The sequence below is a fragment of the Neoarius graeffei genome, chromosome 6, assembly GCF_027579695.1.
Source record: "Neoarius graeffei isolate fNeoGra1 chromosome 6, fNeoGra1.pri, whole genome shotgun sequence".
Lineage (NCBI taxonomy): Eukaryota > Metazoa > Chordata > Actinopteri > Siluriformes > Ariidae > Neoarius > Neoarius graeffei.
Genome location: NC_083574.1, coordinates 8,350,534 through 8,376,010, shown reverse-complemented (window position 1 = coordinate 8,376,010; position 25,477 = coordinate 8,350,534). Strand labels below are relative to the sequence as shown.

Sequence of the window (25,477 nt, the reverse complement as noted above, 5' to 3'; positions counted from 1 at the left end):
AAAATGGAAGACATACAAGACCACTGATAATCTCCCTCGATCTGGGACTCCAGGCAAGATCTCACCCCATGGGGTCAAAATGATCACAAGAACGGTGAGCAAAAATCCCAGAACCACACGGGGGGACCTAGTGAATGACCTGCAGAGAGCTGGGACCAAAGTAACAAAGGCTACCATCAGTAACACACTACACCGCCAGGGACTCAAATCCTGCAGTGCCAGACGTGCCCCCCTGCTTAAGCCAGTACATGTCCAGGCCCGTCTGAAGTTTGCTAGAGAGCATTTGGATGATCCAGAAGAGGATTGGGAGAATGTCATATGGTCAGATGAAACCAAAATAGAACTTTTTGGTAAAAACTCAACTTGTCGTGTTTGGAGGAGAAAGAATGCTGAGTTGCATCCAAAGAACACCATACCTACTGTGAAGCATGGGGGTGGAAACATCATGCTTTGGGGCTGTTTTTCTGCAAAAAAATCTCTAGAGGAGATCTGCATGGAGGAATGGGCCAAAATACCAGCAACAGTGTGTGAAAACCTTGTGAAGACTTACAGAAAATGTTTGACCTCTGTCATTGCCAACAAAGGGTATATAACAAAATATTGAGATGAACTTTTGTTATTGACCAAATACTTATTTTCCACCATAATTTGCAAATAAATTCTTTAAAAATCAGACAATGTGATTTTCTGGATTTTTTTTCCTCATTTTGTCTCTCATAGTTGAGGTATACCTATGATGAAAATTACAGGCCTCTCTCATCTTTTTAAGTGGGAGAACTTGCACAATTGGTGACTGACTAAATACTTTTTTGCCCCACTGTATATGTGATGTGATGTGATACACGTACAATTCAATAAAAATATTTGAGTAAAAAAAAATGACTTCAGTTCTCCTTTAATAAAGCCGACCAAAATTACAGTCCCCAAAATATCCATCTGAACATGTGAGATACCAAGAGGAGCCTGGATGATCATTCTATCAAGCACCTTCATACCATCATAAGAAAGGATTTCTCATTTCCAGTGCCGAGACACTTCAACAACAATGGACACCGCATTAAAGACATGACTGTTTGTTACTATGGGAGAAATTATGACAGGAAAGAGCTCTGAACTGAAAACATGTCTATCCTGACAGGGGCATGGTCTCCTCCAGGATGACCCCGCCCCTCCATTCTATTTGCAGAGCACAAGGGCTCACTGAATGATGTGATGAGGATGAAAATGTAAATCGTATGCTATGGATTTCACAGTCTCCGGATCTCAACTCTACTGAACACCTGTGAAAGAATGGGGTGCAAAATAGCGCTCTATTAATGTAGGTTTCATTTATAACAATGCAAAATAACATCAACCGGTATTACAAGTTATTAGTCGGGACATACTGATACCATTGTTTTCAGACTCAGTACAGGTGGATGTTTTGTTACTCGGTGATACTGTTATTGATATTAATCTGCTTATATTAGGCAATCTAGGGTGTGTCATGAATCATATTATTCATCGATGCCAGCACTGAACATCTCATACTTATGACTTATGGCCCTGGTCATGTTATTGGTCCCAATTATGTTGCAGAAGGAGTAAAACTGAAACATCCTTGTATGTACCCAGTAGTATACTTTTTGATTTCCTAATACCCTAAAGTCACAGGGAGTGAGAGCTTAATGGGACGGAGTACACATTATCCAGGCATCTGAATGAAGCAACAAGAAGACTCTTCTGCTTCAAATCAGAAGGTGGTGTAAACTCCGTGTTTCTAAGATTCATTTTATGGACCCTTATCAAAAAGAAGTTCATTTTATTAAGTATACTTAAGTAAAGTTAAAGTATATTTCCTTAAGTATAGTTTTGTGTACAAAGTATACTGATATCAATGTACCGTACTTACAGTATATTTGCAAGTAAACTAATCTAATCTTCTTGGGACTAAATTGGCCCACTTTTAATTTATAAAAAGTATACTTTAAGTCTAAGAGAAGTAAACTTTGTGTATACAACTAGTATTTTTTTTTATTTTGTACTGCAAGTATACCACACGTAAACTTATAGTTTACTAGTTCTATACTTGTAGTCCACTCTTTAGTTTACAAACGCATACTTTATAGTATACTGGAAATATACTATGAGTTTACTTGTTTCATACTTCTAGGCCACTTTAGTTTACTAAAGTATACTTTATAGCATATTGGAAATATACTATTAGTTACTGGTTATATACTGCACATCTAGTCCACTTTTTAGTTTTGAAGTATACTGCAATTACCCTTCTAGCCCTAACCCTTACCTCATGCACACTACCAGCAGGCAACTTAAGTGTTTTGTACCTTAAGTTACAATGAAGTTATAAAGGTAAGCACAGATACAGGGCAAGTACAATTAAACATAAGGCACAAATATTTTAATACTGTATTACACTTTTGTTAAGTATATCTTGATCAAAGTTTAAGTATAAGCTTAATATACTTAGACTTTTCTATATACTTTTCAGTATAAGCCAAGTATACTTATGGATAACTTTATTAAGTATATCTCTGATAAGTAAATAAAAAGTAAACTGAATGCATACTCTCTTATTTTTAGTTTCAAAGAAGTATACTAGAAGCACACTTGAATAAACTTCTTTTTTGTAAGGGGACCCTTAGCAAAAAGTAGTATACTTAAAGTTCATTTTATTAAGTATGCTTCAGTATGAGTATAAGTATAGCAAGTATACTACAGACCATGTACTTTTAGTGTACTAGAAAGTATACAAATTTAATACTTTTTCGGACTAAATTGGAACATTTCAAGTTTATAAAAGTATACTTTAAGTTTGCAAAAGTACACTTTAAAGTATACAACAAGTACACTCATCTATATACTATCAATGTACTTGGTATATCCCTCTTGCATGCTTAAAGTATACCACAAGTACACTTATCGATATACTTCTTTTTTTGGGCTTTTTTCACCTTTAATGGATAGGACAGTGTAGAGACAGGAAATGGTTCAGGAAATTACCTTGGGTTGGAATCGACCCCAGGTCCTCAGATTTATGGTATGGCGCTTTAGTTGACTGAGCCACAACACCCCTTAGTTACATACTTCAAGTCCCTATTTTTAGTTTATTATTGTATACTTTAAGTATACTGTTATAAACGTTGGTTATTTCACTAGTTTACTTGTTATACTTTAAGTTTGCTTGGCATATCACTTGTAGCTTACTATTTATATACTGGAAATATACTCCTTAATGTATTCTTAAAGTTTACTCATACTGTATGTACACAAGAGTGTGATGCATTTACAAAATCACAAGACAGAATGTTGAAAACAAGTTTGATATATTTTCAAACATTTCAAAAATAAAGACCTATGAAATCAAGTCCTTCCTTACTGGAGAAATTGATCAATAAAGTCAAGTCAAAAGTTTTTCTGTTTTTGTGTATGATTTTAAGGTACATAAAGATAATGCAATTGAGCACACATACTATATACTGTAAAGTTTTAAACTCCAGCATTATATTATATTAATATATAAATTAAATGTTAAGCATGAGTCAATGACTTGACCTTATTATGCACTTGGAGCAAGATATACTAAGTATTAGTACTTTGTGGCAGAAAAACGTGAAAAGTATACTAAAGTATACGTTTTAGTATTAAAGTATAAGTCTTAGTATTAATGTACTTAGTCTTAGACTTTTATTTATACTTTTCAGTATAAGCCAAGTATACTTCACTATACTATTCTTAAGTATATAAAATATAGTTTATAAAAAGTCAACTTCAAGTATACTTCTGCAGTTTTAGTAAAAAATAAGTATACTCATAGTACACTTGAATAAACTTCTTTTTGCTAAGGGGAGGCTTGTCAATGATCCAAGCAAGGTAAATAAACACACTTTCTTTGTGGCAAAACTTGAAAATTTCAGCAGAATCAGAACACCGGTAATTGAAATTCCGTATATGGCGTAAATGTTTATGGAAAATAATCGAATGAACTTTGGCCAAATTGCATTGGTCAACAATTTTTCAGAAGTTGTCTGCTTCAGAGATGAAACTGGCTGTTTGTTATGAAATTTGGTGTGTTGAAGTCAAATATAACAATTAAAACAGCTGACTGGCTATGGCTTCCAAGATATATTTAATATTTTACATTTTATACTTTGTGTAGATAGTAACGTTTCTCTTCATTTCTCTTCATTCTTTATGGCTGGTTTACATGATATTTCACCTGTTCTCTTTATGTACCACTAGAAAATCAGCAAAATGTATTATTAACCAAATGGCAAAAAACAATTATGTATAAGTACTGAATAGGTTTAGTCCTTATTCAGTGTGTACTCAGTGCTTTTTGGCAGCTTGTCTCTTGTATTCATGAAACGGAGCATCTCTTGTCAAGCAAAGACTTAATCTCGAGTGCATAGCACTGTATGTTGTTGTTTTTTCTTTGAGCTGATATAGGGCAATTTGTTCAGCAGAATTACGTAAGTTGACTTATGATTGCATCATCAGTGACTTCTGGGAATAACATGATATCATGTATGATGCAATACCAGCTTCAGATTGCATCATTCATTGTTTTGCAAAAAAAAAAGTACTATCCAAACCCAATCATAGATTTATTCATAGAGCCAATCTTGAAAGCTAGTGCCAATGAACAATTTTAAGTTTCATTTTCGTTCTCAGTGACCCAAAATTAGTAAAGTTTGACTATATTTATTTCTGAAGCATTTTGGCTATAGACCAGTGTTATCAGTGTTTCAGAAGTCTGTGTATTACACCTACAGTAACTATATGTTAGGCTCCGCCTTCTCAGAAAGCATTTTGAATGACTCCGGTTCTTACCTGTTGGGACACAGCAACCTGCTAGAAATAACTTAAAGTTGTTTATGGAAAATGTTACATACGGAACCATGGGTTTGCATTGCATCTGGTGAGACTGGCGTTCAACATGCAGCTTGAATCTCACTATACGTTTGAACTACCAACTGTTAGTAGTCCAACCAACAAGAAATTTCAAGGCAATGCCAAACAGGCAAAAACTATGAACAGTTCCTATCTGGTCCTATATCTGCATGCAACACGGCATATGTCCAAATGGGAAGCTTTGGGTGACTGTGGTCACCCGGGAATAGATCAGGAAAAAAAAAATTATGCTACCCAAGCTAGTCCTATATGAACACTTAGGACATGTTGTGCTTTTTGTGATAAATACAGTTCCAACCAGAAGTTGACATACAGTTTAGAAAAAGACAAACTTTTTCTCCATGTCTGACAGTAAAATTGAGGAAACCTTTTCCTGTTTTAGGTCAGTTAGGATCCACAATTTTTTTTTTAAATTTGTAAAATGTCAGAATAATCAGAGAGAGAATTTTAATTACTTTCATCAAAGTCATAAGTTTACACACACTAAGTTGACTGTGACTTTCAACAGCTTGGCGCATTCCACATGATGATGTTTTGGCATTAGAAGCTTCTGATAGGCTAATTGACATCACTTGAGTTAATTGGAGGCACACCAGCACCTGTGGATGTATTTTAAGGCACACCTTCAAACACACGGGCCTCTTTGCATGACATCATGGGAAAATCAAAAGAAATCAACCAAGACATCAGGAAAAGAATTGTGACTCTTCACAAGCCTGGTTCATCATTGGGTACAATTTCCAGATGCCTGAAGGTCCCACATTCATCTGTTCAAACAATAATACGCAAGTATAAACACCATGGGAGCACACAGCCATCGTACCGCTCAGGAAGGAGACGGCTTCTGCGTCCCAGAGATGAACGTGCTTTGGTGCGAAATGTACAAATGAACCCCAGAACAACAGTGAAAGGCCTTGTAAAGATGCTGGCTGAAACCGGTAAGAGAGTATCATTATCCATAGTAAAATAAGTTCTGTACCGATATGAGCTGAAAGGCCACTCAGTGAGGAGAAAGCCACTGCTCCAAAACCACCATAAAAAAGTCAGATTAGAGTTTGCAGCTGCACATGGGGACAAAGATCTTAATTTTTGGAGACATGTCCTGTTGTCTGATGAAACAAAAATTGAACTGTTTGGTCATAATGATAATCGTTAGGTTTGGAGGAAAAAGGGAAAGCTTGCAAACCTCAGAACACCATCTCAACCATGAAGTATGGGGGTGGCAGCATCACGTTGTGGGGCTGCAGGAGGGACTGGTGCACTTCACAAAATAGACAGCGTCGTAAGGAAAGAAAATTATGTGGATATATTGAAGCAACATCTAAAGACATCAGCCAAAAAGTTAAAGCTTGGGCGTGGATGGGTTTTCCCAAATGGACAATGACCCCACCTCTAAATTAGTTGCAAAGTGGCTTAAAGACAACAAAGTGAAGGTATTGGAGTGGCCATCACAAAGCCTTGAATTAAATCTGATAGAAAATGGCACTGAAAAGGCATGTGCAAACAAGAAGGCCCACAAATTTGACTCAAATCCACCAGTTCTGTCAGGAGGAATGGGCCAAAATTCCAGCAAGGTATAGTGAGAAACTTGTGGAAGGCGACCCAAAGCATTTGATCCAAGTTAAACAGTTCAAAGGCAATTCTACCAACCAAGTGTATGTAAACTTCTGACTTTGATGAAAGTAATTAAAAATTCTCTAAAAAATTCTCTCCGATTATTCTGATATTTTACAAATAAAAAAGCTAGAACTCTGAGTAAACTCGCGATAGAATACCCCCCGATCACAACAAAATTTGTCAACTGGAACTGTGTGAACTTAAAAAAACGATACCCCTGCAACACCATGATTCAAATTCCTATTAGTCATTCATCTCAATAATATATGGGGTCTAAATCCATTTGGTACAATGTGGTATCATTTCCAGGGTATCAACAGGTCTAGGAACCACATCACCAGATAATGACGTATGTTATAATACATCCGAGGATGCCTAATGCAGTCGATCTATTTGAGCGACTGTGGCCTTCGGCCTGAGGCTGATGTCGTCAGACGGTGCCCAACCTTCATCACGTATTTCGACCCTTAACCATGACACCCTCCAGTTGGCGGGTCGGCAGTGGTGGCCAAATCACTGCCCATCGGCTCCGGGCCTCCAGCCCTCCTCCTCCCTTTTATGCCAGGACTAACGAGAGGCTCTTTCTGCTGCCTCCCCAATCCTGCGCACAGCTGTTTTCCACTCATTCCCTGATATATCCAGTGCACTGAGCACTGTCTACACTGACTATGCCGGGAACCCTCTGCACCCCACTTCAACTGGGAACAGCCACATGTTTGCCACCCTTTCTCTCTACACAAGGTCTTGGTATCTCGTTCTCTTCCTCTCATGGGCCTCGTCACAACCTTCCTCCCATGGGACAGTCAGTTCCACAAGGATGACCTTCTTCGCCTGCTCTGACCAGATGATGTCAGGCCTCAATGATGTTTGAGTGATGGAGGAAAAACCAGTTTCCTTCCCAGGTCTACCTTCATCTCTCACCCTTGTGCCTTTTTTAGGATATTGGCTCTGGTCCTCCTTACAATCGATGGCCGTTCCCCTGCCCGGATAAACTGCTGATATATTGCTTGTGGCCTGTGAGGTTGTTGTGGTCTCTTCCTGGCCTGCTCCAAGATGTCTGCCAGAACTGTGAGCACCTTGTCATGCCACCACCTATACCTCCCTTGGGTGAGGGCTGTGCTGCAGCCGGCCAGGATATGGGCAAGTGTACCTATCTTCCCACATAATCTGCAAAGTGGGTCATACTTCAGGCCCCACCTTGCCAAATTTGCAGATGATGGGAGCATGTCATACACTGACTGCAAGAGGAAGGAAGAAATGTAAATATAAAGAAATGTAAGAAAATAAGGATCTTTAAGGCCTTGGTTCGGGATTATTTTCCCTCATGCACATCTTCTGGTGGTATACTACAACTGCGTAAAGTTTCATCAAAATCCATCAAACTGTTTAGGAGGAGTTGTGCTTACGAGCCTGTCATCATATATTTCCATATGTAAGGGAATAAGTTGAATTATTTCCCCTTTGAAACATCAGACTGGGATTATTTTCCTTCATGCACATCTTCAGGTGGTATACTGCAATGGTGTAAAGTTATCAAAATCCGTCAAACTGTTTAGGAGTTGTTGAGCTTACAAGACACATGGACAGATGGACAGACGGACAGGGTGATTCCTATCCCCCCAAACTTTGTTTGCGGTGGGCTGAGGTGAAGTGAGGACCCAAGAGCAGACTCAAAACAGGCAGTGTACAGAAAAGAACTTCTTTAATGAAGTTGAGGGCAGAGGTACAATAGGGCTCAGGCAAAAATCAGTTGTCAAAGAACGGGCCAAGAGGTCAAAACACAGAAGAGCAGGCAGGCACGGTCAGGGACAAAAACAGGACAGAAAAATCTTCACAAAAACTGAAGAAAACAGGGACAAGGGAAACCCAGGTAGAGGAAGCAAAAAACACAATCCAGAGGAACAGGCAGGTAAAACAGGGGCAAAAACTGGACAGAAAACTGGACAAAAAAAAAAAAAAAAAAAAACACGGAACACAGGCAGGGGGAATCGAGAAGTCACAACACCAAAGGGCTGTAGCGAGGCGAGGAAAGCCTGCAAGAGACAGTCTGGCAACTGGAGTAGCTCCAAACATCTCTTAAGTAGGCCCTGGCTGATGGGAGAGGAGTGGTAGCAGGTGTGGGAGTGCCGCTTCAGGGAAAATGGCCTACAGCAGGGCAGGACTGAATTCCTGTCCCGGATCCGGCCTGGAGCCGGCATGGAAGTCCCACAAACTCAGGCATGGATGGACTAGACCAGACTGTGACATGGGGATCCTAACTGACCTAAAACAGGAAAAGTTTCCTCAATTTTACTGTCAGACATGGAGGAAAAAAAAAAAAAGTTTGTGTCTTTTTCTAAACTGTATGTAAACTTCTGGTAGCTACTGTATCTAACATGATCGAACAGGAGCTTAGACATGATGTTTTTTTGGAGTGGGACCAATAGTGTGACATGACCAGGGCCATATGTTTAAGACATTATGCTGTTTAAATAGACAACGTGAGGGCAGACGATCTCGATAGCTTCCCTGCTTCATGTTACCTTTGTGTATGTACAATGCACAGCACCTCACTCTCATTTTTAAGACCACGCTCAGTGATGCTGCTCTACATTGAGTTGCTCAACCTGACCGTCCTCATGGTCTCTTAAAATATTGCTTGTACAATCACAGTAGGAAGATGCTGTAGTCCGTTCGCAGTGTGCATCTGCTTTGCTATGACTGCCATCATTAATAATGACCCCGCTAGATCATTGTCATTTCATGACTAAATGCGTATTGCAAGGGACTGATTTACTGGTACCAGTGTCAGTGTTCCGATTTATCAGCACTTTTAGTTCAGTATTTGGGTCAGCATACACAAACACACACACGGTATAGTAAAACAGAGGAAGAGGGTTGGAAAGTACCTGTGTCACAGTTAGTACTAGCAGTGGGAGTTACTGGACTAATGGAAAAAGGTAACAAACCAAGTCCAGCACCTGAGAAACACACAGGGTCATATTTATAATTTCACACATTGACCATAGGTCACAAACGCTGCCTTCCCAGCATGCACTGTGTCGATCTGGACAGAAATCCCCACGACTCATTCCTCACCTCAGAGTACTCGAAGCATAGCAGCTAGCCCGCAGGAAAAAAAAACCCGCAACAACTAAACCGCATGCCCTCGCACACTCGCATGCATGCAGACACAGAAACTTGCACTGCAGCACATATTTAACTTAAACATTTAAACAGAGCACAATTTATAAATGCCAAAAAAGAAAGGGCACATGCCAGAGCATCTCCTCAAAGCCATCGCTTAGCTCCCCAAGCATGCAAAGACCAGTCTAATCAAAAGGTCATGGTGGAGTTTTATGAACAGATCATTAAAGACAGATTCATGCAAACCACTAATCATGCTAGTTTTAGATAACTCTCTATACAAGTATGAATAAGCGGCCTATAAAGTGTTTAACGGATTTCCTTCCTTAAGCTGCATTCATGGTTTTTAATCCTACAAATTCAGTCTAGGACTTCAACAATAGGGCTGCATAATTAATTGTATTTTTATTTTTATTGCTATTTTTGGCCTCAATCAATTAAATATTTAACAATTATTCCATGAAATCAAGTGGAATAACTTATTATATCCACATTCACTGGATTTTGAGAAACTGAGCATTTTTATTTTTTGGCAATTCAATGAATAAAAACTTTATACAAAACATTTCCACTTAGGTGGACTTCTTAACAAGAGTGCTCTGAGAGCACAATATCCCCCGCTGGCAACTAGGCCATAACTCTGGTAAAATGCGACTGAACTGAACGAAATTGCAATATGCGTATTACCGACATATAACAAAGAATCCTGCCAAGTTTCGTGAAATTCCTCCAAAAATTGTGAGAGGAGTTGATGTCAGAAAGCGAGTACCCTTCCCGGGACGAGCGGACGGACATCGCCACGACATAATCCCCTTTCGGGCCTTTCAGCCAGTGGAGGATAAGAAAAATTGTGAGGGAAGTTGATTTCAGAAAGCAAGCACACCTTGATGAAATTGCCAAAGTAAAAGTTTGTTAATAATCAAGGGCATAACTCTGGTAAAATTTCCCCAAATTAAACAAAATTTAAATATGCAAATAACAAAGCTTTTTGCCAAGTTTGGTGAAATTCCTCCACAAATTGTCAGAGGAGTTGATTTCAGAAGAACGTACAGTACACCCTCATGAAATTGTCAAAGTACAAGTTATTTAAATCAAGGGTCAAAACTCTGGTCAAATTTTCACAAACGAAATAAAAAATCGCAATATGCGTATTACTGTCATATAACAAGGCCTTTTGCCAAGCTTCGAGAAATTCGTCCAAAAATTGTGAGAGGAGTTGATGTCAGAAGGCAAGCACACCTTCAGGAAATTGTGAAAGTACAAGGTTGTTAATCAAGGGCCGCAACTCTGCTAAAATGTGACCAAATTGAACAAAATAACAATATGCATAGTACCGACATATAATTTTTGGAGGTGAAATTCCTCCAAAAATTGCGAGAGGAGTTGATTTCAGAAGGAAAACACACTCTCATGAAATTGTCAAATTATAATTTTGTTAATCAAGGGTTGTAACTCTGGTAAAATGTGACCGAATTTAACGAAATTGCAATATGCGTATTACAGACATATAACAAAGAATCCTGCCAAGTTTCGTGAAATTCCTCCAAAAATTGTGAGAGGAGTTGATTTCAGAAGGTGAGCACCCTTTCCGGGACGGACGGAAATCGGCACGACATAAATCCCCCTTCGGGCCTTTCAGCCAGCGGGGGATAAAAATATCGATGGCTGCACAAATTGACTTTAGTGTTATTTTGCAGAAAGTGCCATCTTGCTGTTGTGTCGAGGTATAGAATAGCTTTAGACATTTATTTAATTCTTCCTCGGACATTTCAGTTCTGTGATTGTCAAACTTCTTTGAGCTTTTGAACCAGTCTAAAAAAAATTGAACAAATTTTAATGCTTAAAGATGAAGAATGTAAACAACCTGGCGAAATGACAGTAGCAATTTGTGAAAAATGCGATAATAATTCTTGAAAAATAAAAAAAGATACGCTCTTTCCAATACATCAAATACTTTCATTCTATATTTTGTTGCTTTTTTGTATTTTTTGGGTTTTGTTTTTGAGTAGAGTTTTTATTTCGTCCTCGGCTGGTTCAGCAACACGCACCGCCATTTTGTTTTTCTCTACTCACGGTACAGTACACTGTAAAAAAAAATAGTTGAGAATGCTTGAAATTTCAAGGCAACCGTCTGCATTAAGAATTTTATGTTTTGCCAACGATGTGCCCATGATAATCCAAACTATGATAAAACTGTTATCTTTATTAAGAATTCTTAATTAAGTCAATTTTCAATTCCTCATTCTGCCAACATAGATTTCTCTTTTTGCTGAACAGTGGCATTCACAGTAGTGCAAAAAGGCAATGACAATTTTTTTAGGGCTTTTTTCACCTCTATTTGGATAGGACAGCGTAGAGACAGGAAATGAGCAGGAGAGAGAGAGAGACGGGGAGGGATCGGGAAATGACCTCGGGTCGGAACCGAACCTGGGTCCCCGGATTTATGGTATGGCGCCTTATCCACCTGAGCCACAACACCCCCAAGGTTATCATAATTTATCATTAAACTATACATGCCTTTTTTCATTGTTCTACACAATTACAAAAATTTTTAAAACCCACGTCATGGGTATGGCGTCGTGGCTCAGGTGAATAAGGCACCATACCATAAATCCAGGGACCCAGGTTCGATCCTGACCCCAAGGTCATTTCCCGATCCCTCCCCGTCCCGCTCATTTCCTGTCTCTACACTGTCCTATCCAAAAAAAGTCTGATAACCTCAATTGCCTTTTTGTACTACTGTGAATGCCACTGTTCAGCAAAAAGAGAAATCTATGTTGGCAGAATGAGGAACTGAAAATTGACTTAATTAAGAATTCTTAATAAAGATAACAGTTTTATCATAGTTTGGATTATCATGGGCACATCATTGGCAAAACATAAAATTCTTAATGCAGACTGTTGCCTTGAAATTTCAAGTATTCTCAACTATTCTTTTTTTACAGTGTATATGAGCTGATATCCTAGTAGTAGAGTAGCCAATCAGAGCACATGATTGCTCATATCCAGTGAATGTGGATAGAATAAAATCAATTATTATACTACTGAGCTTAGATATAGTTATAGAAACGATTAACAATCTCAGATTGTGCTTGAGATGGCTCCCTCATCCGGGTCATATTACACTATTTGGACTGAGGACTAACTAGCGGGCAGCGATAAAAAAGACACTGTCACTTATTAGTGAGTGAGATCATCAGGACTCGCCTTTACAGCTCAAATGCTACAAATTAGAGAACCTGAAACCACAAAACTATATTAGTGTTTCTATTTATATTTATATCATCCTGTCAAGTACATTCTGAGCTAAAAAAAAATTGCTAAGAAATGTACTGTATTGCGATAATGTGGAAGGAGTGGACACTCCTTAATGCACTATCCAGGGAATGTAACTTGTCCACTGAGAATTCAAACAATATGATATAAAAACAAAAGCTGTCCACACTGTATTAAAGTTATCATGAGTATACATTTTTATCATGCAGCCCTACCTAACGGCCATAATTAAAAACCTTAGCAACCGAGCGCAGAACCCAGTTCGCTCCAAAGCTAATACACCCAGAAAACACAGTCCAGGAATTAAGGAAAAAAAAAAAAAAAACATCTTACATCCTAAATGTTAGGCCTGGTCATGTTAGTAGAGCTACAGACTACTTTTTAATCTCTTCCTACCAATACGTTACCAATATGTCCCTTATCTTAAAAGAAAAAAAAAATCTGAATGCAATGTAAGAGAAAAAAATATTTGAAGATGGAGTGAGGAAAGGAAATAAAAAGACAGAAACAGAGACAAAGAAGATTGAGAGGGGGCTTTATTTCCTTCAGGACAGCAGGACTCAATTGAACCACAGCGGGAAACCAGCAGCCAGAACCATAAACCCACCCCGGCCACCTCCATCATCCAATCAGCATTCAGCAACCACCATAAACCACCACCCCATCCGAATACTTACATGTCTTGCAGCAGCCATCAACATACGTCTGCACCACACCTCCATTCTGAAAAGAGATCAAGAGGATTATAAATATGGGTTTATAAATGCATATGCTCTCAGGATGCCTTGAATTTTTTTTTTTCTGCAGACCTGAATACACTCGGTGTCATTGAAGGGAGGGCAGACGACTCCAGAGGCGAGAATCACCACCCCAACCGCTGTCTCGATGCAGTCGAAACGTGTGCAGTTAGACACCCAAGAGCTACCTGCCTGTAATCACACACACAAAACTGAGCTTGAGTTAAGGTTTAAATATAAATCAGATAACTACATTATACAATATATGGGCCAAAGCAGAGATTTTCTGTATTGAAAGAAAATACTTAAAATGCATAAACATAATCCTGACACTCTAACTATGTTCTTTCATAAAATGGGAGAAATAAAACTCTAAAGTTAAGAAAGTGTCCAAATAAATTCGAGAATGAAACTAATGTAAATAAATTTCTGGGCCATATCTGAAGAGCATGATTATTATTATAATATAATAGAAAAATAAAATTGCTTGTGATCAATCAATTGCTGTTTTCTACAGTAAACCATTCTACAGTATGTCAGTATTATATTTAATAAAAGAGAGTCAGGTATACCATAAATACTTCTGTAGTTCCGTTTTCACTGGTAAATGAACAGGAGACGTTTTTACACGAGCCACAACACACGTAGGGGTCAGAGGACGGGACATAGACCTGGTGCTTTACAAGCATACAACAAGATACAGGTGACCAAAACCATACACAGCACTCAGATCTACACATGTAATATGTCTAAAATATGTAATATATAGTGCATATGTTACATATAGTATGTATACTGTATTTTTCTATTTAAGATAAAATTTTATTAATCCCAAAGGAAATTCTTGTGCCAGAAATCACTCCATACTATAGTACAGTGTCTTGCAAAAGTATTCATCCCCCTTGGTGTTTGTCCTGTTTTGTTGCATTACAAGCTGGAATCAAAATGGATTTTTGGAGGGTTAGCACCATTTGATTTACACGACATGCCGACCACTTTAAAGGTGCACATTGTTGTTTTACTGTGGCACAAACAATAATTAAGATGAAAAAAACAGAAATCTGGAGTGTGCATGAGTACTCACCCCCTTTCATCTGAAACCCCTAAATAAGAGCTGAGTCCAACCAATTCACTTCATAACTCACATAATTCGTCGATTAAGATCAACCTGTGTGCAATCAAAGTGTCACATGATCTGACACATGCGCTACGTTCACACTGCAAGGCTTAATGCTCAATTCCGATTTTTTTGTGAAATCCGATTTTTTTGTGAGGTCGTTCACATTAACAAATATATGCGACTTGTATGTGATCCTCAGTATGAACGAAAAGCGACCTAAAAGTTTCCGCATGCGCATTGCAGGATACGACGATGTCACACGCAGTGAGCATGGCCAGTGTTTACAGAAGTAAAACCGCCCGGTTGCGGTATGACCCATCCAATCTAGCTTGAATAGCTGTATCCCCCCAAATGGAAATCAGCTCCCTAACCTCTGCGTCCTTCCATTGAGAAGATTCAGAACCTTCACAGCCCGAAGCCTCCCTCGCATTGATGTCATGCGCAGGGGCGCAGATACGTTTTTTGAACTGGGGGGGACAAAAAACTGGGGGGGGACAAAGCTGCCAGCAAACCAACCCCAATATGCCTGTCAAACTTGTTGTGGGTTACCATAGCAACCAAGCTCGAGCTCGCAACCTGTGCAGTCTGCGCAGCTCAACCAACCGAATATCAGTCTTTGTTTTGTTTTATGTGAGTTGTTGCAACTATGTATACACTGCCGTGCACCTCAATAAACCGAATGGTAATTACTCTTTTGATTTTTCCGTGAGGTTTGCCTTATGCAAAGAAAGACAGCATAGACGTTTTTTCCTCCCTATAAGTGGGGGGGACCGAGCGAGGTGAATTTAAATCTGGGTGGGACGACTCCCACCCTCTATCTGCGCCCGTGATTATGCGCCATGTTGTTGTAACCTTTTTTGAGAGACCCGCCGCCTACTTCAGCACAGAATAGTGACGTTTGTGGCTTGTTGATGACGTGTAAGTCGGATGAATGCGACCTGGCGGTTCAGACTGAAGTCGCATATGAAAAGAGCGGATAGGAATCAGAATTAGGACCACATATCCAAACGGCCTGGGTCGGATTTGAAAAAAATCGGATCTGTGTCGTTCATATTGTCAATAAAAGATCGGATACAGGTCACATATGGGCGAAAAAATCGGATTTGAGTCACTTCAGCCTGCAGTGTGAACGTAGCCATGATGTCTGTTCTGGAAGGACCCTGACTCTGAAACACTACTAACCAAACCACATGAAAATCAAGGAGCCTCAGGTCGGAGGTCAGAGGCAAAGGTCAGAGACAAAGTTGTGGAGAAGTATAGATCAGGGTTGGGTTATAAAAAATATTCCAAACTTTGAATATCCCAGGGAGCACCATTAAATCCATTATAGCAAAATGGAAAGAATATGGCACCACTACAAACCTGACAAGAGAAGGCCTCACACCAAAACTCACAAGAGGGCATTAATCAGAGATGCAACAAAGACACCAAAGATAACACTGAAGGAGCTGCAAAGATTCACAGCGGAGATGGGAGTATCTGTCCGTAGGACCACTTTAAGCCGTACACTCCAGAGTGGGCGGAGCTTTTTGGAAGAGTGACCAGAAAAAAGTCAGTCATTGCTTAGAAAACACGTTTGGAGTTTGCCCAACAGCATGTGGCAGAGTCCCCAAACACATGGAAGAAGATTCTCTGGTCAAATGAGACTAAAATTGAACTTTTTGGTCATCACGGGAAATGCAATGTGTGGTGCAAACCCATCACCCTGAGAACGCCATTCTTACAGTGAAGCATGGTGGTGGCAGCATCATGCTGTGGGGATGTTTTTCATCTGCAGGGATAGGAAAGCTGGTCAGGACTGAAGGAAAGATGGATGGCACTAAATACAGGGCAATTCTGGAGGAAAACCTGTTTGAGTCAGCCAGAGGTTTGAGACTGGGATGAAGGTTCACAGTCCAGCAGGACAATGACCCTAAACATACTGCTAAAGCTACACTGGAGTGGTTTAAACAGAGACATTTAAGGTGGTGTTTACATTAGACCGTATCTGTCTCGTTTTCGTCGCGGATGCACTGTACGTTCACATTAAAACGCCGGGAAACAACTCCACAGGCGGAACAACTTGAATCCGCCAGGGCCCACGTATTCAACCCAGTTCGTATCCGATCCGGTGCTGTGTAAACATTGAGGAACGAGGATACGCTGTGCTGAGCTCTAGCTGACGTCGTCATTGGACAACGTCACTGTGACATCCACCTTCCTGATTTGCTGGCGTTGGTCATGCCACGTTGGTCATGTGACGCGACTGCTGAAAAATGGCGTGGACTTCACTTCATTAAAGAGTATAAAAGTATGAATATAATGCTTTGCCATTCTTAATGTTGTTCATGGTAAGATGCAAATACTGCCCATTGTGTAGTTATGATTGTCTTTAGGCTTGCCATCCTTCCACTTGCAAGTGGTGAGTGACTTGCGCATGCCCGATATGCACTGGGATCACACACACAGCGGCTCAGTCCCGAATCACTGCTCGTGCGCTTCACTCGCGTGCTATGTGAGCTGCGCAGGGCCGGAGTGCGTACCCTCCAGAGGGCACTCGCTGTTCAGGGCGGAGTGATTTGGAGCGCAGGATGCCTTTGCGGAGCCGAGCCGCTGAGGAGGAAGTGCTGAGTCGCACTACACATTTCAACTTACGTGCCGTCTAATTAGTCATGTGATTAGCGTATCCGTGTATTGGCGTTGCTGTGTGCATGCGAATCGTGTATTGGTGTTGCTGTGTGCACGCGAATCGTTTTAAAAACGTTAATCTGATGATCCGCTGATACGGTCTAATGTAAACACCACCTAAATGTCTTGGAATAGCCTAGTCAAAGCCCAGACCTCAATCCAATTGAGAATCTGTGGCATACCGTAACTTGAAGATTGCTGTACACCAACGCAACCCATCTAACTTGAAGGAGTTGGAGCAGTTTTACCTTGAGGAATGGGCGAAAATCCCAGTGGCTCGATGTGCTAAGCTAAGCTAATAGAGACATACCCCAAGAGACTTGCAGATGTACTGTAATTGCAGCAAAAGATGGCTCTACAAAGTATTGACTTTGGGGGGGGAAATACCAATGCACACTCCAGATTACTGTTTTGTTTTTTTTCATCTTAATTATTTTTTGTGTCACAATAAAACAACAATTTTCTCATGTTGTGTAAATCAAATGGTACTAACCCCCCAAAAATCCATTTTAATTCCAGCTTGTAATGCAACAAAACAGGAGAAACACCAAGGGGGATGAATACTTCTGCAAGACACTGTATACTTTAGGGTTATTTAAGACACCTTACGCCTAAGAGTCTGGCTGAAATATTTTATACATAGTTCAGAATATTGTACATAGTGTGTGCAGGACTTACAGGTTCACACTTTTCAGAGCAGTTTGAAGTGGTTACGTCCATGGCGTAGAAACCCGTGTTGGGGTCTCTGTATGAGAGGCACTGCACAGTGTAACACAACTCTCCCTCAACGTACTGCACCATGGACTGGCCTGGACTCAGCACAGTCACTCCCTGAAATAAACATACATCTGCCTTCTCTGCGCACGCGCACACACACACACACACACACACACAAGCAGAATACATTTTAAGTACAATGATTGGTTATGCAAACTCACAGTGATTAGTGTGTAGTGTGTGTTTCTTACTGCACAGGTACTGAATGCAGCCACAGGTATTGCTGTCATCTGGCTCCTCCACTTGAATTTCTCCCTGAGAAACACAAAACACAAAGTCGAAGGTCACGGAGAGAAATTAGAGCTCAGTGACAATCCCAGTTGACTTTGGGTGGGGGGAGAGATGCAGGGGGTAAGGCCAATTTATGCTGACAACCCAGTCCTCGCAGATGGCGTCGCAGACGGCGTCTGCGAAGCCCCCCCTCGCAGATGCTCTGCGCGCACCTCCCAAAAATTGTGACCACCGCAGACAGCCTCGCAGACAGCGTCGCAGACAAGAGGGCTCCGATTGGTCCACTCTACATCCGCTGTACACGCACTTCCGCTTCCCTACTTTCCCGGTTTGTTTTGTTTTCACGACCGCCATTTTTAAAAACACGAGCGAAGATGGAGCAGCACGAAGAGCGGTTGATCGAGGAAGTGAGGAAGTACATACATCTATATGACTCCAGTTCTAGTCATTATAAGTAACCGGAGGATAAACACTCCACTAACCACACCCACCAACTACTCCTAGCGATTTCGTGACTTCGCGCCCCCTTGCGTTGTGGTGGTGAATAACATCGCGCACGCCTATTACTCCCCGCTCAACGATAAATTACAACTGTCTGCGAAAAGCTATCTGAGAAAGCCTTGTCGCAAGAGCATGCAGAGGCCCGTAGACCCTGGACAGGTCGCCAATCTATCACATACAGTAGCTAACACAGAGACAAATACCCATTCACACCTATGGGTAACTTAGAGTAGCCAGTTGACCTAATCTGCATGTCTTTGGACTGTGGGAGGAAACCCATGAGGAGAACATGCAAACCCCACACACAGAAAGCTCCCAGTCCACCATGAGGTTCGGCCCCAGAACCTGCTTGCTGTGAGGCGACAGTGCTAACCACTGTACCACCATGCCACCCTGTGTTATATGTTTATACATGGAGAATGTACTAGTGCATCTCAAAAAATTAGAATACCATGAAAAAGTTCCTTTTTTTCATAATTTAATTCAAAAAGGTAAACTTTCATATATTCTATATTCATTACATGTAAAAGTGAAATATTTAAAGCCTTTTTTGTTTTAATTTTGATGATTATGGCTTATAGCTCATGAAAATCAGAAATCCAGTATCTCAAATTATTAGAATATTCCCCAAGATCAATTAAAAAAAGGATTTACAATCCAGAAATGTCCAACTTCTGAAAAGTATATTCATTTATACACTCAATACTTGGTTGGGGCTCCTTTACCATGAATTACTGTATCAATGCGGTGTGGCATGGAGGTGATCAGTCTGTGGCACTGCTGAGGTGTTATTGAAGCCCAGGTTGCTTTGATAGTGGCCTTCAGCGTATCTGTATTTTTGGGTCGGGTGTTTCTCATCTTCCTCTTGACAACACCCCATAGATTCTCTATGGGGTTCAGGTCAGGCAAGTTGGCTGGCCAATCAAACACAGTAATATCATGGTCAGCAAACCATTTGGTAGTAGTTTTGGCACTGTGGGTAGGTGCTAAGTCCTGCTGGAAAAGGAAATCAGCATCTCCAAAAAGCTCGTCAGCAGATGGAAGCACGAAGTGCTCTAAAATCGCCTGGTAGATGGCTGTGTTGACTTTGGACTTGATAAAATACAGTGGACCAACACCAGCAGATGACATGGCACCCCAAATCATCACAGACTGGAAACTTCACACTGGGCTTCAAACACCTTGGATTCTGTGCCTCTCCACTCTTCCTCCAGACTCTAGAACCGTGATTTCCAAATTAAATGCAAAATGTACTTTCATCTGAAAAGAGGACTTTGGACCACTGAGCAACAGTCCATTTCTTTCCCTCCTTAGCCCAGATAAGACACTTCTGACATTGTCTCTGGCTCAGGAGTAGCTTGATATTAGGAATGCGAAAGTTGTATCCCCTTTCTTGAAGATGTCTGTTCGTGATGGGTCTTGATACACTGACACCAGCCTCAGTCCACTCCTTGTGAAGCTCTCCCAAGTTCTTGAATCAACTTTTCTTGACAATCCTCTCAAGACTGAGGCCATCCCTGTTTCTTGTGCACCTTTTCCAGCCACCCTTTTCAGCAATGACCTTTTGTGGCTTACCCTCCTTGTGGAGGGCTGTTAGGGTTTTGCTGGGATTCGAACCTGGTTCGTTGGTGTGATAATCCAGCAAACCCCCACTAGGCCACCAGGGGGATGACTCAAATGCAGAGGCGTGAGGCGGAAGTAGAAAAAGAATCAAAAGGTTTATTTAAACTATATACACTATATACAGGGCAAAACAAAAGACAAAAAAAAACCAAAGAGTATAATCCAAAAGAAAAGCAAAGTGCAAAAATACAAAAGCTAAGAAGATCAAAAAACACAGTACAAAGGAAACTGGAGATAAACATAACAGCACAAAGACTCCGTGACAAGAGGACTGAACTCAGGGGTATAAATAGACAAACTAATTAAGGACACAGGTGAAGATAATTAGGCAATTAACACAAACTCAAAACACAGGAACAGTGGCGGCCTCTAGAGGCCAAAATGAACACGACATGAAAAGGAAATAACAGCGGCCTCTAGAGGCCAAAACAGTCCTAGTCCTAACAGGACCCCCCCCTCTAGGAGCGTCTCCTGACGTTCCCAGGGCGATCCGGATGGGCCGAATGGAAGTCCCGACATAGTTCTTTATCAAGGACATCCCGAGCAGGAACCCAGCAGCGCTCCTCAGGACCATAGCCCTCCCAGTCCACCAGATATTGCAACCCGCCGCGTACCCGGCGGGAGTCAAGCAGGCGATTCACAGTGAACACAGTCTGCCCCTGGAAGATGCGGGGGGGTGGGGGGTTCCTAGGGGCAGGGGCATACGTAGACGTCAGTACGGGCCGTAACAGGGAAACATGGAAAGTGGGGTTGATCCTCAGAGTCCGGGGCAACTGGAGCCGGTAGGAGACAGGGTTAACCCTGCGCACCACCTTGAAGGGGCCAATGTAGCGAGGAGCAAGCTTGCGGTTCTCCACCCGCAGTGGAAGGTCCTTAGTGGACAGCCAAACACGCTGCCCAGGGCGGAAAGCGTGTGCAGGTCTTCTATGGCGGTTGGCCTGAGTCTGGTTGGTTCTGGAGGTCTGTATGAGGGTCTTCCTGACCTTGCTCCAGGTCTTGCGACACCGTCTCACATATTGGTTGACCGAGGGCACCCCCGCGTCCTCCTCCTGGTCCGGGAACAGAGGTGGCTGGAACCCGAATTGGCACTGGAATGGCGACAGCTTGGTGGCCGATGACTGCAGGGTGTTGTGGGCGTACTCCGCCCATGGCAGCCAGGTGCTCCACGATGTCGGGTTATCCATAGCCAGGCCTCGCAGGGTGGTTTCCAGGTCCTGGTTGAGCCTCTCCGTCTGACCATTGGACTGTGGGTGAAACCCAGAGGAGAGGCTGGCAGTGGCTCCGATGACCTTGCAGAACCCGTGCCACACTCGGGAGGAGAACTGGGGCCCTCGGTCTGAGACGATGTCCTGTGGAAGACCAAAGACTCGGAAGACATGATTAAACAAAAGTTTCGCAGTTTCAAGAGCAGAGGGGAGTTTGCACAGTGGTATGAAGCGGCAGGCCTTGGAGAATCTGTCAACTAAGACCAAAATGACCGTGTTACCTTGTGACTCAGGGAGACCCGTGATAAAGTCGACTGCCACGTGGGACCAGGGACGCCGGGGAATGGTCAGAGGATGCAGGAGACCCTGGGGACGCTGTCGTGGGTTCTTGGTTCTGGTGCAAACCTCACAGGACAGGACAAATGACCTTACTTCCTTCTCCATGTTAGGCCACCAGAAGCGTCTTTTCAGGAAGTCCAGGGTCCTCCGAGCTCCCGGGTGGGCGGTGAGAGGGGAAGAGTGACCCCACTGGAGAACCTTGGCCCGGGCTTGATGTGGGACGTACAAGAGGCCTGGTGGCCCCGTCCCAGGACCGGGGTCCTGGCGTTGGGCTCGTCGGACAGCCTCCTCAATACCCCAGCGGACAGGGGCCACAATCCGGGACACAGGGATAATAGGCCCGACTTCATTCTCCCTGTTAGTGGCAGAGAACAGTCTGGACAGTGCGTCAGGTTTGGTGTTCTTGGAGCCGGGGCGGTATGAGAGGGTGAAGTCAAACCGACTGAAAAACAGGGCCCACCTAGCCTGTCGAGGGTTCAGTCTCTTGGCTTGCTGGAGGTACTCCAGGTTCTTGTGGTCAGTCCAAACCAGGAATGGATGTTGTGCTCCCTCCAGCCAGTGCCTCCACTCCTCAAGGGCCAGTTTGACCGCTAGCAGTTCTCGATCCCCCACATCGTACCGGGACTCAGCAGTACTCAGGCGGTGGGAGAAGTAAGCGCAGGGGTGCAGCTTTCCTTCCGAACGTTGAGAGAGCACCGCGCCGACACCACTGTCCGAGGCGTCCACCTCCACGATGAATGGTTGGGAGGTGTCCGGGAGAACCAGAATGGGTGCCGTGCAGAAGCGGTCCTTGAGGTCTTTGAACGCCTTTTCTGCCTGAGGAGACCAGCCATAAGATCCACCTGTCCCTTTGGTGAGGTCTGACATGGGTGCTGCCACAGAACTGAAGTTCCTGATGAACTTGCGGTAGAAGTTAGCGAATCCTAAGAACCGCTGAACCTCCTTAACGGACTTGGGAGTAGGCCAATCCCGGACGGCCAGGGTCTTGGCAGGGTCCATTTGGAGTTGGCCTGTCCGTACAATAAATCCCAGAAAGGAGACCTCGGGAACATGAAATTCGCATTTCTGGGCCTTGGCGAACAGATTGTTCTGTAGCAGCCTCTGGAGAACCTGGCGGACATGGTGGCGGTGCTCCTGCACGGTCTTGGAAAAGATAAGGATGTCGTCGAGGTAGACAAAAACGTATAGGTTAATCATGTCCCTTAAGACGTCGTTGATTAGGGCCTGAAAAACAGCTGGTGCGTTGGTGAGTCCGAAGGGCATCACCTGGTATTCGTAGTGCCCAGACGGGGTGTTAAAGGCAGTCTTCCACTCATCTCCCTGTCGGATACGGATGAGGTGGTATGCGTTCCGTAGGTCCAACTTGGTGAAGACGGTGGCGCCTTGGAGCAGGTCGAAAGCTGTGGACATCAGCGGAAGGGGATATCGGTTGCGCACAGTGATCTTATTCAGGCCCCTGTAATCAATACATGGTCGGAGCCCCCCATCCTTCTTGCCGACAAAGAAGAAGCCGGCTCCAGCAGGTGAAGTGGAGGGTCGAATAAACCCAGAGACCAGGGCATCTTTGAGGTATTCCTCCATGGCCTTGCGTTCTGGCTGAGAGAGTGAAAACAGTCTGCCACGAGGAGGGGTAGTCCCAGGGAGCAAGTCGATGGCACAGTCGTAGGCCCGGTGCGGAGGAAGAACGGCGGCCCTGCTCTTGCTGAATACCTCCTTGAGATCCCAGTACTCTGTGGGAACTTGAGATAACTCGGTGAGATCAGGGGGCTCGGCAGGAGACACAGGAGAGCTAGAGAGCAGACAAGAGGCATGGCATGCAGGGCCCCATTCCACAACCTGGCTTGTTACCCAGTCTATGCGAGGGTTGTGGCGAGTAAGCCAAGGAAGGCCTAGAATAACTGGGAACTCAGGTGAAGGAATCAGGTGCAGGGATATTTCTTCCTTGTGACCTTGAGACTGGAGGAAAACTGGAGAAGTAACTTGGGTGACTCTTCCATCACCTAACGCTTGGCCATCGAGGGCAGACACAGACAGTGGGACTTCAAGAGGTGCAGTCGGAATATTGATGCTTTGGGCGAAGTGAATATCCATAAAGTTCCCAGCCGCCCCTGAGTCTATCAAAGCTTGACAAGAGTGGACAGACTCACCCCAGGAGATGGAGACCGGGATGTAGATTCCTTGGCCAGGGAGTCCGGGAGAGAGGGTAGGCCCCGTCACAACCCTCCCTCGGCTGGACGGGGCGGTCCTTTTCCCAAGAGTTCGGGACATGATGCTCGGAAGTGACCAGGCTTGCCACAGTAGATGCAGCACTTGTCCCTCCTTCTGCGCTCCCTCTCAGATGCGGAGAGGCGAGTACGACCCACTTGCATGGGTTCTGGACAGTCACTGAAGGAGGTAGACGGTCTCCAGGTAGAGGTAGGGAGGCTGGGGGGGCTCAAGGCTTGGTGGCGTTCTCTCATCCTGTTGTCCAGACGAATAGCATGTGAGATGAGGGTTTCGAGGTCACTTGGGCATCCAATAGAGGCCAGACCGTCCTTGATGGGGTCAGACAGACCATGGTGGAAGGCTGACACCAGGGCAGTCTCGTTCCATCCACTTACTGCTGCGAGTGTTCGGAACGAGATGGCGTAATCTGCGACGCTTCCTCCTTGCCGGATGGACATGAGCTTTCGGGCTGCGTCGGTACTGATGTCTGCCTGATCGAAGACCCGAAGCATCTCTTCAGAAAACAGCTGGAAATCAAAGCACTCAGGTCCCTGTCTTTGCCAGATAGCAGTAGCCCAGGCTCGCGCCTTACCAGCTAATAAGGTGATCACAAAGGCAATCTTGCGGCGATCCGTAGTGTAGGTGGTAGGCTGAAGCTCAAAGGTGAGTTGACACTGGGTAAGGAACTCTCGGCACTCACTGTGCTTGCCGTCATACCTCTGTGGTGCAGGAAGGCTGGGTTCGCGAGGTGAAGAAGGCAGCATTGCAGGAGGCACTGGAGCAGGAGTGGGAGCTGGATCAGGAGCAGGAGATGCAGGCAGAGATGTCAGCTGTGCCAGGGTTTTCCCAATTTGCTGAAGCAGTTCCTCGTGGCGAGCGAGGGCCTCACGTTGGCTGGTGAGCGTACGTCCATGAGCGTCCATGGTCGCTCCGAAGCGTGTCAAAGCTGCCATAATTCCCTGAAGGTTGGCCGGGTAGACAGTTGAAGCAGCCTCTGCTGAGTCGGTCATGACGGAGTCTTTCTGTTAGGGTTTTGCTGGGATTCGAACCTGGTTCGTTGGTGTGATAATCCAGCAAACCCCCACTAGGCCACCAGGGGGATGACTCAAATGCAGAGGCGTGAGGCGGAAGTAGAAAAA

General features: G+C 43.4%; 1 protein-coding gene across 1 annotated transcript in view; it reads right to left on the bottom strand.

Moving 5' to 3' along the window:
* The window catches only part of otogl (otogelin-like), a 172,307-nt gene that overhangs the window by 20,451 nt on the left and 126,379 nt on the right, over positions 1–25,477 (bottom strand). The window contains exons 64-68 of the mRNA XM_060923103.1: positions 18,426–18,489; positions 18,136–18,314; positions 14,243–14,347; positions 13,743–13,862; positions 13,611–13,656 (exon numbers count right to left, since the gene is read on the bottom strand). Coding sequence (XP_060779086.1) covers positions 13,611–13,656; positions 13,743–13,862; positions 14,243–14,347; positions 18,136–18,314; positions 18,426–18,489 — 514 coding nt within the window. The remainder of the gene's footprint in view (positions 1–13,610; positions 13,657–13,742; positions 13,863–14,242; positions 14,348–18,135; positions 18,315–18,425; positions 18,490–25,477) is intronic.